This window comes from Mustela putorius, unplaced genomic scaffold (assembly GCF_011764305.1).
Source record: "Mustela putorius furo isolate JIRA1106 unplaced genomic scaffold, ASM1176430v1.1 tig00003853_pilon_pilon_pilon, whole genome shotgun sequence".
NCBI lineage: Eukaryota > Metazoa > Chordata > Mammalia > Carnivora > Mustelidae > Mustela > Mustela putorius.
Window position 1 is genome coordinate 35,355,498 of NW_025422005.1, and position 18,836 is coordinate 35,374,333.

The window sequence follows — 18,836 nt, forward strand, 5'->3', positions numbered from 1 at the left end:
TCCTTAAAATAAATAAATAAGTAAAAATAAAATCTTTTTTTAAAAAGTGGGGGCACCTGGGTGACTCAGTTAAGTGTCTGCCTTCAGCTCAGGTCATGATCTCAGGGTCCTGGGATTGGGCTCCCTGCTCAGCGGGAAGTCTGCTTCTCCCTCTCCCTTTGTCCTCCAACCCCCTGCTCATTCTTGCTCTCTCTCTCTCTCAAATAAATAAATAAAATTTAAAAACAAACAAACAGGGACGCCTGGGTGGCTCAGTTGGTTGAGCAGCTGCCTTCGGCTCAGGTCATGATCCCAGCGTCCTGGGATCGAGTCCCACATCGGGCTCCTTGCTCGGCGGGGAGCCTGCTTCTCCCTCTGCCTCTGCCTGCCATTCTGTCTGCCTGTGCTCGCTCTCTCCCACTCTCTCTCTGATAAATAAATAAAATCTTTAAAAAAAAAAAAAAAAAAACAAAAACAAAAAAACTTTATTTTTAAGTGGAGCCTGAAGCTGTGACCAAGCTGTTAAAATCTTGAAATAAAATTTACTTTTTATAGATGAGCAAAGAAAATAGTTTCTTGGGATGGAATCTATTCCTGAAGGTGCTGTGAAGATTGATGAAGTGACAACAAAGGATTTAGAGTATTATATGAACTTAATTGATAAAGCAGCTGCAGGGTTTGGCAGGATTGACTCTAATTTAGAAAGAAGTACTACTATGGGTAAAATGCTATTAAACAGTGTCACATGACACAGAAGAATCGTTCCTGCAAGTATGAGAAAATTAATTTGGCAAACTTCACTGTTGTCTTATTTTAAGAACTTGCCACAGCCACCTCAACCTTCACCAACCACCATGCTCATCAGGCAGCAGCCATCAACATCAAAGCAAGACTCTCCACCAGCAAAAAAATTATGACTTGCTGAAAGCTGAGATGATGGTTAGCATTTTTTAGCAGTACAGTACAGTCAGCCCTTGAACAAAAATTTTGAACTGCATGGATCCACTTATAAAGGACTCTGATAAATATGGTACAGTACATAAATGTATTTTCTCTTCCTTATGACTTTCTTAATAACATTTTCATTTCTATAATTTACTTTATGGTAAGAACACGGTACCTAATAATAAAGGGGCACCTGGGTGGCTCACTCTGCTGGGTGTCTAACTCTTGATTTTGGCTCAGGTTATGATCTCAGGGTCCTACAATCAAGCCCCAAATTAGCTTCATACTCAATGCGGGTCTGTCTGAAATTCTTTCTCTCCCTCTCTCTCTATCCCTCACCTCCCTTATTTTGCCTGTGTGCTCACTTGCTCTCCCACTAAAATAAATAAATAAATCTAAGGCGCCTGAACCTAAGCAAGTCCTGGGATCAAGTCCCGCATCAGGGTCCTTCCTCAGCGGGGAGCCTGCTTCTCTCTCTGCCTCTGCCTGCCACTCTACCTGCTTATGCTCTCTCTCTCTCTGACAAATAAATAAAATCTTTTTTAAAAAATTTACAGTATGTAAGAAAATAAATAGGCCATTCAGATTCTATACTTTCTATGTAAAAGCATGTTCATTTTTTCATTCACTCAATCAACAAACATTAATTTAGTACCTACTAGGGGCCAGGCACTATGCCAAGCCATAGCGTTGGTGATGACAATATGGACATATACACAAAAAGCACAAGAAGAATTCTAAGCAGATACATCCCAAATGTTAAAATTGGCCAATAACTTTTAGAATCTTGGAAGATGTGAATAATTTGTATCTTTTCCTTTACAACCACCTCTACTTTCATATTTGACATTAATGAAATGCATTAATTTTATAATCACACACACACACACACACACGTGAGGTATTCTCCCAACATACAAATTCCTACCAGTCAGCAGAAATAAAACACCCATGGTAAATAATGTATAAATTTGCAAATTATAGCTAATGTGAAAGCAAAACAATTTTTGAGAACTTTTAATCAGATTCTAATTATAGAATCTGACCTGAATGGCTCAGTTAGTTGAGCAACTGCCTTGGGCTCAGGTCATGATCCAGGAGTCCTGGACTGAGCTCCACATCAGGCTCCCTACTCAGTGGAGAGTCTGCTTCTCCCTCTCCTTCTGTCCCGCCCCCAACTTGTGTTTCCTCTCTCTCTCTCTCTAATAAACAAAATCTTTTTTTAAAGTTTACAAAATAAAATTAAATTAAAAAAAAAAAAAAAAGAAAAGGGGCGCCTGCATGGCTCAATGGGTTAAAACCTCTGCCTTCGGCTCGGGTCATGATCTCAGGGTTCTAGGATTGAGCCCCGCATTGGGCTCTCTGCTCAGCAGGGAGCCTGCTTCCCCTCCTCTCTCTCTCTGCCTGCCTCTCTGCCCACTTGTGATCTCTGTCAAATAAATAAATAAAATCTTAAAAAAAAAAAGAATTCTAGGGGAGCTTGGGTGGCTCAGTGTTTAAGTATCTGTCTTCAGTTCAGGTCATGAACCCAGAGTCCTGGAATCAAGACCGCATCAGGCTTCCTGGTTGGCGGGAAGGCTGCTTCTCCCTTTCCCACTCCCCCTGCTTGTATTCCCTCTCTCGCTGTATCGCTCTCTGTCAAATAAATAAATAAAAATTTTTAAAGAAAAATTTTTAAAGAAAAATTTTTATTTATTTATTTGACAGACAGAGATCACAAGTCGGTAGAGAAGCAGGCAGAGATAGAGGAAGGAAAGCAGGCTCCCCGCCGAGCAGAGAGCCCAATTCGGGGCTTGATCCCAGGACCCTGGGATCATGACCTGAGCTGAAGGCGGAGGCTTTAATCCACTGAGCCACCCAGGCACCCCAGTAAACAAAATTTTTTTAAAAAATTTTAAAAAGTGGGGTGCCTGGGTGGCTCAGTCGTTAAGTGTCTGTCTTCAGCTCAGGTCCCGGGTTTGAGCCCCACACTGGGCTCCCTGCACAGCGGGAGGCCTGCTTCTCCTTCTCCCATTCCCTCCACTGTGTTCCCTCTCTGGCTGTGTTTCTCTCTGTCAAATAAATAAAATCTCAAAAAAATAAAAAAATAAAAAAAATTTTTAGTTAAAAAAGAATTCTAATACAAAGAATAAAACTAAAGTATGCAAAAATACTTTAGGATTTCCACAGTGCCTACTTTTGAAAAAGATCCCAGGCAAAATGTCCAAGGAAAACACTGACCACAATATCAATACCACCAGTTTTCCACACTGCAGAAAGAAAATTATGTCACTGTATTCCACTTAAGAAAGAGGAGATGACAGCCTCTACACAATTTATCCAGAAGACAAATTACTAAATAACACCATATTTCATCTATAGATGAAATACAGTTTATAGTTCACAAAATATTTTGACCTTCAAAATAATTGTTTTCTTGTTCCCACTGGATAGATAAAAAGTGGAGGATTAAAATGGAGAAGGCCTGTCTAACTATGACTCAAAATCCAAAAGCCATAAAAGAAAAGATTAAGAAATTTGTCTACATTAAAAAAAAAAGAAATTTGTCTACATAAAAAAGAAAAATCTGTTTGCATAAAAATACACCTAAGGGGCGCCTGGGTGGCTCAGTGGGTTAAGCCACTGCCTTCGGCTCAGGTCATGATCTCGGGGTCCTGGGATCGAGTCCTGCATCGGGCTCTCTGCTCAGCAGGGAGCCTGCTTCCCTCTCTCTCTCTGCCTGCCTCTCCATCTACTTGTGATTTCTCTCTGTCAAATAAATAAATAAATAATCTTTAAAAAAAAAATAAAAATAAAAATACACCTAAATCTAAAAGTTTTTCATGGGTATAAAATAAAAGAAGTCAGAAGACAAATATCAAAATGGGAAAATATTTATAATACATACCACAGAAAAAAAATCTATCATATATACATGAACTATATTAAGTATATATGTATGTATGTACACACATATAATATATAAAGACATAGAAATCAACAGAAAAGAGACCTATGACAACATATAAATAAAAATTTAAACAGGTAGTTTACAGAAAATGAAATATGAATAACTCAACATAAAAAGATGCCAAACTTTAACATAATTTTTTAAAACTTAAAACCACTCTGAGGTACCATTTTTCACTATCAGACTGGCAAAAATTCAACTTCAATAACAGCAAAGTGTAATTCTAACAATGCTGATCCTAAAGCCAGAGTGCTTAGTTTGAATTTCTACCACAGTACCTATATGATTTGGGCAAGTCTCTTAAATTCTCTTCCTGAATTTATTAACCTAAAAAATAAAGATAATAATAGTACCTATCTCAAAGGAATATTAGTAAGCTTAAATATATATGTATAAAAATATATGTAAAGCAGTCTGAATAGTACCTGGCACATAGCACCTTTTAAGTATAATCTAAGATAGAGTTAATGATGGTGAGTTACAGGCAATGTATATTAAAACATCCTCCAAGGAAAGCAATTTGGCAAAATTTCATAGTTATAAATGCATATATCCTTTAACTTAGAAATCCCACTTTCTGGGGCACCTGAGTGGTTCAGCTGGTTAAGCACCTGCCTTAGGCTCAGGTCATGATCCCATGGTTCTGGGATCAAGCTCCACCCAAGCTCCCTACTGAGCAGGGAGTCTGCTTCTCCCTCTCCCTCTGCCCATCCCTCTGCTCATGCTCTGTCTCTCAAATAAATAGAACTTGAAAAGAAAGAAAGAAAGAAAGAAAGAAAGAAAGAAAGAAAGAAAGAAAGAAAGAGGGGTGCCTAGTTGGCTCAGTCATTTAAATGTCTGCCTCTGGCTCAGGTCATGATCTCAGGGTCCTAGGATCGAGCCCCGAGTAGGTCTCCTCACTCCATGGAGGAGACTGTTTATCTCTCTCCTCTGCCACTCCCTGTTTGCACTCTCTTGCTTTCCCTCTCTCTGTCAAATAAATAAATAAAATCTTTTTTAGAAAACCAATTAAAATTTTTTTTAAATTATCACAAGTAGGCCTCTAACTGAAAAAATCACCCACTCTGAGTACTAGCAAAAACAATACTAATGAGACACACTGAAGTCATCCATATGATGACTTGAAAATAGTATAATACCCATTGTTGGTCCAAAACATTCAGCATCACCCACACTATACATTGTAATAATTGGGCTTCATTTACTGGAAGAAGATGAAATGCTCATAAAGGCCCTTATCATAGATTTCAAATTCCAATGCGATGTTCATTTTGCTGAGCAATGAAGTGTACAACACTAAGAATATATCTATAAACACTTCCACACAGGGAAAAAAGATTAAGTCAGCTTTCTACTCTATGTAAACCAGGGAATGAGTACATGTAAATATGCAATTTTCCTTTCACAATTAACATAAGCACAGGGATGCCTAGGTGGCTCAGTCAGTTAAGACTCTCCCTTCGATTCAGGTCATGATCTCAGGGTCCTGGGATGAGTCCCACATCAGGCTTCTTGCTCAACACGGAGCCTGCTTTTCCCTCTGCCTGCCACCATCCCCCTGCTTGTGTGTGTGCTCTCTCTTTCTGACAAATAAATAAAACATTAATAAAAAAATTAACATAAGCATAAAATGTTACTGGGGATTCTGGGGTAAAGAGTCCTTAGCTTAGTCTCTCAACATATATACACTTTTAAACAGAATTAAATAGGCCTACCATATACCAAATCTCAAAAGATTTTTGTTTGAGACCGTCCCAAATATATATCTGTATGAGAGAGTAAGATATCATAGATCCAGGGCACAGGAACTTGACATTAATTCACACAAACATCTGTATCACCTAGTACTACATTCTTTTTTTTTTTCTAATTTGTCAGAGGGCAAGAGCATGAGAGAGCACAAGCAGGGGAAGCGGCAGGCTCCATGCTGAGCAAGGAGCCTGATGAGAGATTTGATCCCATGACTCTGGGATTGTGACCTGAGCTGGAGGCAGGCGCCTAACCGACTGAGCCACCCAGGTGTCCCCCAGTACTACTTTCTAACAAGTAATAAAGAACCTCTAATTCAATCCTGGGTCCCTCAGGTCTGAGCAGCCCCACCTATAGAACCCACTATCTCCTCTTTTCCATTTCCTGCTGTCATACTAGACAATTATGATATCCATACAATTGACATATTCAGCACACTTCACAGCCCCCCACAACCTCCCACTAATTCAATAACCTATACTTCCATTCCCCTTCAACAGCATTATAATAGTTATATCTTAGAGCTTTTGGAGGTTTTTTGTTTGTTTGTTTAAGATTTTATTTATCTGACAGAGAGAGAGCACAAGCAGGGGGAGCTGGAGAGGGAGAACAGGCTCTCTGCTGAGCAGGGAGCTAGATGCTGGGCTCAATCCCAGGACCTTGGGATCATGACTTGAGACAAAAGCAAACGCTTAACCAACTAAGCCACACAAGCACCCCTATACCCTGTTTTTTTCAAATCTTGAAATAACAAACTCTCAGCTGTCCCATTCTGTATTTCTTTATTATTATATATTTTTTAGAAATCTCTACACCAATTGTGGGGCTCAAAATTACAACCTCAACAGCCGCACACTCCTCCTCTGACTAAGCCAGCAAGGCACCCCTCCCATTCTGTATTTCTTTTTTTTTTTTAAGCTTTTATTTATTTATTTGACAGAGAGGTCACAAGCAGGCAGAGAGGCAGGCAAAGAGAAGGGTGGGGGGAGCAAGCTCCCCACCAAGCAGAGAGCCCGATGTGGGACTCGATCCCAGGACCCCCAAGATCATGACCCAAGCCAAAGGCAGAGGCTCAACCCACTGAGCCATCCAGGTGCCCCCATTCTGTATTTCTTTTTTTTTTTTTTTTTAATATTTTATTTATTTATTTGACAGACAGAGATCACAAGTAGGCAGAGAGGCAGGCAGAGAGGGAGGAGGAAGCAGGCTCCCTGCTGAGCAGAGAGCCCGATTCGGGGCTTGATCCCAGGACCCTGGGATCATGACCTGAGCCGAAAGCAGAGGCTTTAACCCACTGAGCCACCCAGGTGCCCCATTCTGTATTTCTTAAAGAACCTGGTCTTCAACCACATTTGTTTTTGAAAGAATTTATTTATTTATTTGACAGAGGGAGACACAGTGAGAGAGGGAACACAAGTGGGTTGGGGGTGGGAATCAGAGGAGGAGAGACAGGTTTCCCACTGAGCAGGGAGTCTGATCTGATGCAGGGCTCCATCCCAGGACCCTGGGATCATGACCTGAGCCTAAGGCAGACTTTTAACAACTGAGCCACCCAGGCACCCCTCAACCACATTTCTGGTTGTCTCCTTATTCTCCAAGTATACTGGGCCTTCTGAAGGATTTCCTTCTTAAAACCCCAGCTTGGACTCTCAGACTCCACCATAACTCCCACAATATCACTAGCACTGTACAGTTACTCTCCATCTTATCTTCTCTTCTTATATATTCCAATTCTGGATCAACCCAACCTTATCTTTTCTGCACTCCCACTCCTAAACTGCTGGGAATAATGCAAAATCCATGCTACTGGGCCCCTTACAAACATATTATATCTAACTTTTACTGGGCCCACAATGTGGTCAGCAATCTTTTTTTTATTCTTAATCTATTTTCATTTTCCATTGAAGATTTCCATGGCCCTAATACTCACTGTAGCTCCTCAGTCTCCAGAAATAAGTGACCTCTCTAAAGGTAACTAATCACATCAAGAAAGTAAGACCATCTGTCAAATTCCCCCACCTTCTTTTCCTTCTACCACACCATTATCCTTCTTAACTTCTAACCTTTTAGTATCAAAAATGAAATGCCCTGGAGCCCTACTCATGCTCTCTCTCACTATCTCTCTCTCTCTCAAATAAATAAATAAAATCATTTTAAAAAATAAAGGAATGAAATACCCAAGATATTTCCTAGGTAAATTTTCCCCTCAACCTACAAAACTGTTTCACCGATACTTTAAAAAAGGGGGGGGGGCACCTGGGTGGCTCAGTGGGTTGAGCCACTGCCTTCGGCTCAGGTCATGATCTCAGGGTCCTGGGATCGAGTCCCGAGTCAGGCTCTCTGCTCTGCGGGGAGCCTGTTTCCTCCTCTCCCTCTCTCTGCCTCCCTGTCTGCCTGCTTGTGATCTCGGTCTGTCAAATAAATAAATAAAATCTTAAAAAAAAAAAAAGTGCCATAGTGGAAAGTTCATGTTCTTGCCTGCAGTCTTCCCAGTTGTAAAAGAGGAATACTGATACCTACACCACAAGGCTGTTGGGATCTATAAAGCATCTTTACAGTCCCTGACATAGAATATATTCTCAATAAAAATGTTACCATCAGCTCTCTTTCACAACCACACTTGCTGAAAGAGTAATTTTACTCACTGCCTCCTATTTGTTCCTCAATCCATCATGATCTATTGCTTGCATTTCCACCATTGCACAAGTCAAAGTGTCTTTTAGAGGAAACAAGTGATCTCCTAATTGCCAAATTCAGTGGTTTCCTTCTAATCGTCATTCTACTTGAGCTTTGCAGCACCTGACAGTGACGGTCATCCCCTCATCTTGAAACCCTTCTTCCTTTGGTCTCTATTATAATACTATTCTGTTCTTATTCTTGTCCCATTCCTTCAACCTCTCTTTCTCCATGTCTATTACCCTTGAAACAATGATGTTCCTTCTGGTCCATAACCCTTTTCGTCTCTTCTTTCAGTATTACCAACCCATACTAAGTCTTCAAATATATCCCTGTTATATTCTCTCTTGACCCTCAAATTTACATATTCATTTTTTTAAGATTGTATTTTACTTGAGAGAGGGTGTGACAGAGCACAAGACCAGAGAGGGTGAGAGCAAGAAGTAGGTTCCCCACAGAGCAACGAGCCTGACGCAGGACTTGATTCTCAGACTCCAGGATTATAACCTGAGCCGGAGGCAGTTGCTCAAACACCTGAGCCACCCAGGTGCCCTCAAGTTTATGTATTCAGTTCCAACCTCTCTCCCAATTTTCAGACCCAAATTTCCAGCAAACCACAGTAATATCTGAAAAGCACCCCAAATTAAACATATCCAAAACAAAATTCATGGCCTTCCCTCCAAACTGCTTCTTCAGGGGCACCTGGGTGGCTCAGTGGGTTAAGCCCCTGCCTTCGGCTCAGGTCATGATCCCAGGGTCCTGGGCTCCCTGCTCAGCGGGGAGCCTGCTTCTCCGTCTCTCTCTCTCTCTCTCTCTGCCTCTCTGCCTACTTGTGATCTCTCTCTCTGTCAAATAAATAAATAAAATCTTGGGCGCCTGGGTGGCTCAGTAGGTTAAGCCTCTGCCTTCCACTGGGGTCATGATCTCAGGGTTCTGGGATGGAGTTCCGCACTGAGCTCTCTGCTTGGCAGGGAGCCTGTTTCCCCTCTCTCTCTGCCTACTTGTAATCTCTGTCAAATAAATAAATAAAATATTTTAAATTAAAAAATAAAATCTTTTTTTTTTTTAATGCTTCTTCATGTTCCGTGTTACAATTAACACTACCAGTGCAGCCCAGCGGCGGAGTCAGAAACCTCCCACTACCGCTCCCAACTCTGGAAACCTCATGGAATTTAAACGTCCTAGAAGTGCATGTCATTCTCTTCATTTTCCTCCCACTATTCCAGTTCATCCCCTCTGGCCTGGATTAGCACAGTGGTTGCCTGCCTACCTAGGCTTTCTGCCTCCACACTGTCTTCACTTTCAATTCTTCCTTCACATGCTCACCAGAGCTAATCAGTCATACCGACAACCCCTTGCTTACAAAACCCTCGGTGGCTCCCCATACCTACGGAATAAAGTCCAAATTCTTCAGCAAGGTTTTCTCAGAGTTGTAAACGGAAATGTCTTTAAATCAAACAAACATGAGTTTCGTGTCTAGCTAAATCTAAATACTGGGTTAGTCCAGAATCTTCCAAGTGTAGGGTAAAAAGAAGAGCGAAAGGGAAGGATGGGGAGAATAAGGATGAAAGAAAAGAGAAAAGAGGGGGAGGCAGTACTGTCTTGGGGCGGGGGGCGGGCAGAGTACTTTCCAACGTAAAAAGGGAAAGTTCCCAGGAAAAAGTATGTTTGAGGGAAGTAAAGTGAGGGAGTCCTGATCTCTGAGGGACGAGGAAGGTTCTCAGTGCGGAGTTGGAGGTCTCTGAAGCAAGAGTTCTTCCTGAGTCTCTGAAGTGAGAAAAGCCCCTGAGAGGACTCAAGGACCGGGTCCCTGCTACCAAGGAACTTCTAAAGCTTTCCCGGCCTCTGAGGCGAGGAAGCGGAGGTAGGGATGGGAGCTGTCCCGGGACCCTGAAGAAAGTGAAAAGGGAAGGAAAACGGATCGAGGAGTATCCCCAGCCCCTCAGAGGATCCTGGGAAGCAAAGAGGTCCTGTCGGTGCTGAGAGACCCTAGTGCCAATGCTCTGGAGCCGCGGCAGTGGAGGAGCCGTGCGCCCGGGCGCGCGGGCCGGGGCGCCCGGAGTTTGTGCCCTATGCGCTCTCTCGGCGTTACCTGAGGCGGGACTGAGCAGCCAGAGGGGTGTCTGCGCGGGCGGGAGGCGGAGGCAGCAGCAAAGTGGGAGCATAGTAGTCCTCACAGCTCCGAGGCGGCTGAGGCTCTTAGCCCGCGGAGGTGGTGGGGGTCTCTCGCGCAGAAGCAGGCGACTCGGCGGAACTAGCGGCAGCGAAGGACGAGGAGGCTACTGCCATGGCCCCGCAGTCGGGACCGTTCCCCCCGTCTGTTTGGCGGGGCCAAGAGAATGAGTCCAACGGCGAGCCTGAAAAGTGAGCTGAATCTCCAAGCAGCTCCGCAGCCGCCCGCGACTGAAACGCCTGCCCCGCCAGGCAGGGGGACTGGGGCGGGGCTAAAGGCGAGCACGCCCGTCTCCTCAAGCCTCCGAGCAGCCAATCAATCGTCAATCTTTGATAAACGAGCTAGAGGAATTACCCAATTAGCACTAGGAATGCCACGTGGTATGAGGGTGGCCTCAATAGGCGTTCGGGAAAGCCAATCAACAGCCCTCAGCGCCAACTCTGGGAGACGAAGAGAACCAATAGGAAAGAAAAGGAGGTTAAAAACAGAAGAAGCAGTGTGTTTAGGTAGGCGGAACCAAGGAGGAGGGAATACACCTGGGGGAATTCAAGTCCCCAAGCCTCCGGCGCTGGGAGGAGAGCAGTAAACACCAGAGGGAACAATCATTGGTAATTAATAAAACCAACAGAAAATGGATTCGACTGTCGCGGATTTTCGGTTGGTGAAGGGTATAGCTAAGTAAGGACTACCTGAATAAAGAAAAGATAAAAATGAACGCAGAGTCCTGCAGAACCTCAGTATAGTGGAAAAACTGATGATCAACTATTATTAGCTACCTGAGATGGTAAGAGCAATGGGTAGGGTTAAAATGCTGAGGCAACTATTAATCAAGACTGAGATTCTATTCAGTGAAGCCTTCTTGGAGGAGATAACAGTTGAGCTAGCTTGAAAACTGAAGATTTTGAAAGAGCTGCGTAGGGAGTAAGAATTCTGCTCAACTGTTCAACATGCACATATTTCCTTCCTCATGCTTTCCATATACCTGGACTTCAAGGTCCTCATAATCTCACGCCTGAGCAGATTGGAACAGGGCTAGAGCTCCCAATGCTAAAGCAGGCAAAGAAACACTGGAGCATGGGCCTTCTTGCACCAACCAGTACTCCCTTGGATTAGAGACAGCCTTTCAGATATCTTTAGACTTGCCTTCTACTGGAAGGGTCTTGACAGATGAGTCAGATTTGAATAGGAGCATAAGTAGTGTGCATTCCTCTGGCAATAAAGTTTAAGAAACCTGTGTATGAGTTCATTCATATGTGGAATCTAAAAAACAACGAACGAATAAACAAAAAGCATAACTGGACCCGTAAAGATAGAGAACAAACTGGGGCGTCTGAGCGGCTCAGTCATTAAGCACCTGCCTTCGGCTCAGTCATGATTCCAGGGTCCCGGGATCCAGCCCTTCCTGGGGCTCCCTCCTCAGCGGGAAGACTGCTTCTCCCTCTCCCCCTCCCCCTGCTTGCATTCCCTCCCTCGCCATCTCTCTGTCAAATAAATCTTTACAAAAAGTTACAGAAAACAAACTGATGGTTGCTGGATAGGACAGGGACAAAATGAGTGAAGGGGAGTGGGAGAGACAAGCTTTCAGTTATGGAAGAAAAAGTCATGGGGCTCCTGGGTGGCTCAGTGGGTTAAAGCCTCTGCCTTCAGCTCAGGTCAGGATCCCAGGGTTCTGGGATAGAGCCCCACACCAGGCTCTCTGCTCTGAGGGGAGCCTGCTTCCTCCTCTCTCTGCCTGCCTCTCTGCCTACTTGGGATCTCTCTATCAAATAAATTCTTTAAGAAAGAAAGAAAGAAAGAAAAAGTCATGAGAATAAAAGGCACAGCATAAGGAATATAGTCAATGATATTATACTAGTGTTGTGTGGTGACAGATGGTAGCTACACTTGTGGTCAACATACCATAATGTATAAACTTGTCCAATCACTATTGTTGTACACCTGAAACTAATGTAACATTGTGTGTCAACTACACTTAAAGAAAAAAATTTTAAAAGAAAGATATGTGATAGGAGATAAGAATGGAGGTGGCTGGGTGGCTCAGTGGGTTAAGCCTCTGCCTTCAGCTCAGGTCATGATCCTGGGGTCCTGGGATCGAGCCCCGCATCGGGCTCTCTGCTCAGCAGGGAGCCTGCTTCCTTTCCTCTCTGCCTTCCTATCTCTCTGCCTGCCTCTCAGCCTACTTGTGATCTCTCTCTCTGTCAAATAAATAAATAAAATTAAAAAAAAAAAAAGAATGGAGGTTAAATGTGAATTGAGCTTAAATGCTTAATTTGTCCTTTCTTTTTTATGCTCTGAGAGCTGTTAAAGGTTCTTGAGCATAGTACCCTTAACGGGATACCGTTTTAGTTAGATTAATTGGTAGCTCACAGTATCTCCAGGCGCCCCTCACAGTATCTCCACAAGGAGAAAAGAAATTACCCCAGCCCAGGACCGTTGGCCCAAAGAATTTTCCCTAGCATTCTTCTGGCAATACATGATGTGCTGCCACCTGGTGACAGTTCAAATACCATTGTTCCACATTGCTATTGAATTTTTCTGTTGTTGAAGCCCAGGCACCCTTGCAAACCTGTCTCCCATAAAGCCAGATGCGAAGAAGTTGATAAATAAGTACAGCTTTCTACCAAGCAGAATTGAATAATGCCATCATACCAGACATTATCATATGCCCAGTGAAAGATGTAAAAGACTGGGATTACTTGTACCTTGAGAAGGAAGATGAGTCTTAATGGTAAGTTTTTAGTTTTTTGAACAAGTTCTGTTTGAGCCAAGTTTGATCTCTACCATTCCACTCTCAGCAATCTCTTTCTTCTTTTAAGATTTATGTATTTATTTGAGAGAGAGAGTTGGGCAGGGGGAGGGAGAAAATCTCAAGCAGACTCCTCCCTTAATCCCAAGACCTTGAGATCATGACCTGAGTGGAAATCAAGAGTTAGAAGCCTGACCCCCTAAACCACCCAGGTGCCCCTCAGCAATCTCCTTAATACTGAGGAGAAGGAACCAAGGAATGCCTTAGGTATCAAAGGTCCACTCTTTGTGACCTGTCTGCTAGTTAGGCCAAGGCCTTAAATATATCCCATAAGAGGAAGTGGCTCCTACCGACTCATTTCAGCCTTTTATTATGCTTTTATTTCAGATAATTGTTTCCTCTTCCCAGCTAGATGGAGCTAAAAGCTAGGACCCTTATGAGCCCACTGCATATCTTAGCCGAGGGCAAATACACACCAGGGCTGTTATGTATTATGCTCAATAAATATCCACTGGGTGGATAAATGGCATTATCCTTTGTCTATATTTAGCAGTGGAAGAGAACTCATGAGATCTTAGTGGGATACTGCTACTTCTAAGGAAATTTTAAGACTGCATTGTCCAGAATATAAACTCCAGGTAAGGTGAAAGTAAAGCTGCCCTTAGTCTACATAGAAAGATATACTTCCCAGGAAGCAACCCAGTGATGAAAGGATTAGAACCAATAACCACAAGGCCTAGTTTTTTAATATAATAGCAAATATCAGAGTACATCACTCCTAGTGATTCAATGAGTATTATATCATGAAATTAGGTCACACATGGGTGGTTCAATCAGTTAAGCATCTGCTTTCTGCTTGGGTCATGATCTCCGAGTCCTGGGGTTGAGTCCCAAGTCAGGCTCCCTGCTCCAAAAGGGGTCTTCTTCTCCCTCTCCCTCTGTGCTCGCCCACACACTCTCTCTCTCAAATAAATAAAATCTTTTTAAAAAAAAAATCATGAAATTTCTTTCATTTGGTAAATATACATGTATATACTTATTAAATGATATACATGTATATATTTACTACAATGTAAACTGTATTTCTTAGTGGAGGTCACAGCCCAATAATTCTTTTTTTTTTTTTAACATTTTATTTATTTATTCAACACAGAGAGAGAGATCACAAGTAGGCAGAAAGGCAGGCAGAGAGAGAGGAGGAAGCAGGCTCCCCGCTGTGCAGAGAGTCCGACTCAGGGCTTGATCCCAGGACCCTGAGATCACGACCTGAGCCGAAGGCAGAGGCTTAACCCACTGAACCACCCAGGTGCCCCACAGCCAAATAATTCTAAAAGCCACTGGATTAGAGGCAGAAACTGGAAGAAAAGAGACAGGAAACTGCTACAGAAATGTAAGCTGGGTTGGGCTGCTGAAGTTGAGGAGGTATGGTGGGACTGAAGTAAGCCTTAAGAGGCAGAAGCTGGAGATGAGAAGAGGAAGCCTCCTACTACTCAGATCCAGGGCCTACCTGAATGCCTTGCTCTCCTCTGCATCCCTACAGCAATACTGCCCCAGAGCACTGTCCTACCTCATCCTACCCACCAGAACGGGAGCTCTCATTTCCTTCCAAGTTCCACTGAGCGCAGGGTTTGAACTCAGAAGGTATAACTATAAATATCTATGAACTTGGATCTCAGAGAGAGATGGCAGGAAGCAGTCAAGTAACAGGAGGAAGAAAAGGTATAGTATCCCATGTAAGTGCTGACTCACAGAAGATATCAGGAAGGGTTAAAACATTTTATTGCAGTTGGTGGCCAAGGATGGGCAGGCAGTGACAAGCCCCAGTAAGGAGGGCAGATACTAGCTAGATCAAGAGAAGAGAGTTAGAGGGGGCCAGAAACAGGGCCTTGGAGGGGAAAAGTGAGCAAAACTACTCATACAAGTCATTACAGGTCACTCAGGAACATTGTGAGGCCCTTAAAGAAGAGGTTCTCCTGCTCAAGGCTCTGGGCCTAGAGCTGTAAGCTGCTGGGCTCCAGTTTAGAAAGTGTGCTCCTCTGAAGATCTAAGAGAGAAAAGGAAGAGAAAACAAACCATCAGCAAGCACTATAATACATACCGAACTAAGCCCTGTGCCCGCCTGATGAGGAGGAACATACAGGTTTAACTTGGGATAAGTAATAACAGAGGATGATGGATCCACAAAAAAAGAGGCAGAGACTCCATTCTACCCAGTACCAAAAAATTAGGCAGCAGACACCCATGAACCTTCAGATTCAGATTCACCCACACCTAGGATCCCTGCCCTTACCTCCACCTAGCTTCCTTAAATGTTCCCAGCTACTATAACTGTCCGGAAGACTGACTTCAGAGCGAGATGAAGAAAGAGACATGGCGAAGGTGGCAGCCACAGGCAGGTTAGATTGGAAGATGTGAACGGAAGTCCTGGAAAGGGAAACAATCATAGGCAGAGATGGTGACTGTAGGACAAGGGGACCCTCCCAGCACAGAACTGTCCTCCATCCTGAGGCCAGAACTCCAGTCTCCTCCCTCTTCATCCTCTAAACATATGAAGATACCTCAGTGATCCTGTATCAAGTAAAGAATGCCCAGTATTATCTTTATGGGCTGAAACCCAGACACTCATACACCCCCACCAACCAATGTCAAATCTATGATAGTTGAGGAGTGCCTGAATGGCTCAATCCGTTGAGCATCTGACTCTTGATTTCAGCTTGGGTCATGATCTTGGGGTTGTGGGATCGAGCTCCACACTGGGCTCTGCACTCAGAACAGTCTGCTTGAGATTCTCTCTCTCCTTTTGCCTGTTCCCTGCTCATGCTCTCTCTCTCTCTCATTCTCTCCCAAATAAATAAATAAATAAATAACATCTTTTTAAAAATCTACAATAACTAAATATTGGTTCCCAATGCCTGGCCTCTGAGACAAATCCCTTCCACTTCCACAAACACCCATATCCCCTGACCTGTGGAGGTTGTGCTCACGCCGGACATCCTGTGCCTCTGTCCTGGCAGCCTCCAGGGTATGACCCTTGCCCTCCTGGCCACTTTGCAGCTGCTCCAACATCTGCCAGACCACAGACCCAGGTAGGCCCAAACCTCTCCCTCTCCAGGAATAATAACCCTCCCCACCACTGGCATATGCAGCACACATGGAACTCTCATGTGGGCAATGACAGTTTCTCAACCTGGAGAAGAGGGCTTGGGAAGAAGAGTTTTGGAGAGAGATAGAGTCAGCACAAGGAAAAGAGAAACAGACAAGGGTGGAAAAGAGTATCCTGGCCTGCTTGCAGATCAGAATAGAAAGAGAAGAAAGGAAGGGGCCTCCACAGGGAAATATGAAGAAAATGGTCCAATCCTAGCCCTACCTTTGAGCTGTGGGCCTGAGCTTGCTGCCCCTCAGCCATCTGTTTCAGCAGCAGCTCCTGGTGCTGGCCTTCAGATGAGAGAAAAATGTAAGGAAGCTATTCTCCAACTTCTTTCCCTTCCCCTCCATGCCTTGTGCCCAGCCTGGTGCTGAAAACTGAGACGGAGCATTCTGGTGTAACTACTGGGAAACTTCCAAGCTGACTGGGGAGACTAGACTCACACCACGGAGGCAAGACAAAACACTTGGCCAGACTTCTGAATATCTCAAGCAATCAAAGCTATGGCCACTTATTGGGATAGCAAAAAGACCCTCCAGAAAAGAGAACAGGTGAATTTGTACCTACCCCCAATCTTTTAATCTTTTACTCACTCAGCTGGTCCCTCAGAAGCTTCAGCTCCTCCCGAAGAACCTCTGACTCCTCCCACAGGAGTTGCCGCCTGCACAGATGACAGCAGAGTCATCATAAAGCCAATCAACAAGCCCAGAGGACACTACCAGGAGTTAGAGGCCTGAAGGAGAGAACTTGCCCATCACATACTCATTCTGCAGTTCTTGGCGAAGGCCACTAGAAGCACTGCACTTTCGTGGTCCTGTTTGTATTTGGGCTTGGGCCTGTTCCTGCACCTGGCTTCGAAGAACCTGTAATTCCCTTCTCAGCCCCTCCAGGCGTTGCTCCAGGAGGAGGGCTCTCCGCTCTGGGCCCCCCTGCAGCAACTTTAGTGAAGCTGTAGAGGGACAAGTTAAGTGTCAGCCCTTCTGAGAGCTTTGTACAAGAGCCCAGACACTCCACTTGCAAATCAAGACACAAGTAAGTGCAAAGGTGTGTAACAAAATAGTGTGCATACATAATGAGCTATCCATATGAAAAAAATAACTGGCCAGATACCTTCCAGAGCACAGATCTGATACTTCTGCTGCTCCTGCTCTTCCAGCAGCCCCCGCACAGCCTGCCTTAGTGCCTCAGTCACCTACCCAGGCAAGAAAAACTACATGAGCTACTAGGTAAAGGACTTCCCCAATCCCTGATATCCTCATCTCATACAAACACCACATATAAAACCTAGAAGTCCATGCTTTACCTGAGCCTGGGATTGAAGCTGGGATCGCAGAATACTAACTTCATCCCGGAGAGAAATTGTTCTGTGGGCCTCAGCCCAACTCAGCTTCTCTGGAACAAAGAGAGTCTCTAGACCCCAAGGCTGTCGAGTTTGAACTCCAGTCTGCGGAGGCAAGTGATGAGGGGAAATCCAGGTCCCAGCCAGGTCTCCTGTTGAGGGAGTAAGTAAGGGACAATTTTGAGGCCTATCTTTGGGGGGAAAACAGATGTCTGTTCAGGAAAGAAACCCATTGGAATCTGGAAGGAATAGTGAATGGTACAGGCACTAGAGAAAGGCAGAACCTGGAAAGAGAAAAGGCTAGAGGGTAGCAAAGGGACAACACTTACCTGCTGTGGAGACTCCAAGAGGATACAGCCGCTGCTACAAAAGAAACAGATGCACAGACCAATAAGCTCTGAGGGTACCTAAACCCAAAACTCCAAATGGGGGCCCTCAGGCGCCCCCTCACCTTAATCCTGGCCACATTTCCATCAGTAGCATTGAGAAGTGTGTCGAGGTGCTCAGACCAGCTCAGGCTCCTACTCATAACCTTTGGCGAGGCTGCGTCCTGGCGTCTTGTGCCCTTGCTCTCCCAGCTCAGAATACCCGAAGCACAGCCCGGTAAAGCCACACGTCAGAGAGTGGGTATCGGGGATGTAATACTAAAGGTATCAGGTCAAAAGTGGGACTAGTCAAGGGAACGGCGCTTGGGGAAACTAGGGGGAAAGCGAAATACTCTGATACGCAGATATCAGGTGAGAGTTGAGAGTGCCGAATCTTGGTCGAGACCACTCCAGATCCAAGACACAGGCGTCATCGCGCCGAACCATGCAACAACTACAGGCGCCACCGGGTTCAAACACTCCTTACAGACCCGGGAAGCGCGACTTCGGACTTGTAGCCGCACTGCCACTTGGGAAACTGAGTTCGTCTCTCACGGAGACAACCGGCGATTGAGGCTACCGAACTACGTTTTGCAAGCGACACGAACACTCAAACCCTGAAGCTTGCCGGGAAACCGAGGCTTTTGGATTCTGTAACTGTTGCTCTCAAGGACCATGTGAACTACATATCCCAAGATGCATTGCACCAAGTCAACGCTATCCCGCTGCTGGTCCCTGTCGTTCCTGGGAAATGGAGTCCAAAGTACCT

The 18,836-nt window shown here is 44.5% G+C and overlaps 2 protein-coding genes across 3 annotated transcripts in view; both read right to left on the reverse strand.

Moving 5' to 3' along the window:
- TESK2 (testis associated actin remodelling kinase 2) overlaps window positions 1-10,787 on the reverse strand; it is a 132,873-nt gene extending 122,086 nt beyond the window's left edge. The window contains exon 1 of one of the 2 annotated variants that reach the window (XM_004740448.3): window positions 10,392-10,787. The gene's annotated coding sequence lies outside the window, so the exon portion shown is untranslated. The remainder of the gene's footprint in view (window positions 1-10,391) is intronic. The other variant, XM_004740449.3, reaches the window with a different exon arrangement.
- Window positions 10,788-14,973: 4,186 nt separating this feature from the next.
- On the reverse strand, window positions 14,974-18,815 carry CCDC163 (coiled-coil domain containing 163). The gene is made up of 10 exons (XM_004740432.3): window positions 18,154-18,815; window positions 18,032-18,065; window positions 17,667-17,854; window positions 17,474-17,555; window positions 17,126-17,312; window positions 16,957-17,024; window positions 16,586-16,653; window positions 16,184-16,284; window positions 15,509-15,642; window positions 14,974-15,262 (listed from the first exon to the last, which is right to left on the reverse strand). Exons 1-10 carry the CDS (start codon window positions 18,229-18,231, stop codon window positions 15,210-15,212), a joined length of 993 nt encoding a protein of 330 aa, XP_004740489.1. The 5' UTR covers window positions 18,232-18,815; the 3' UTR covers window positions 14,974-15,209.
- Window positions 18,816-18,836: the final 21 nt, after the last annotated feature.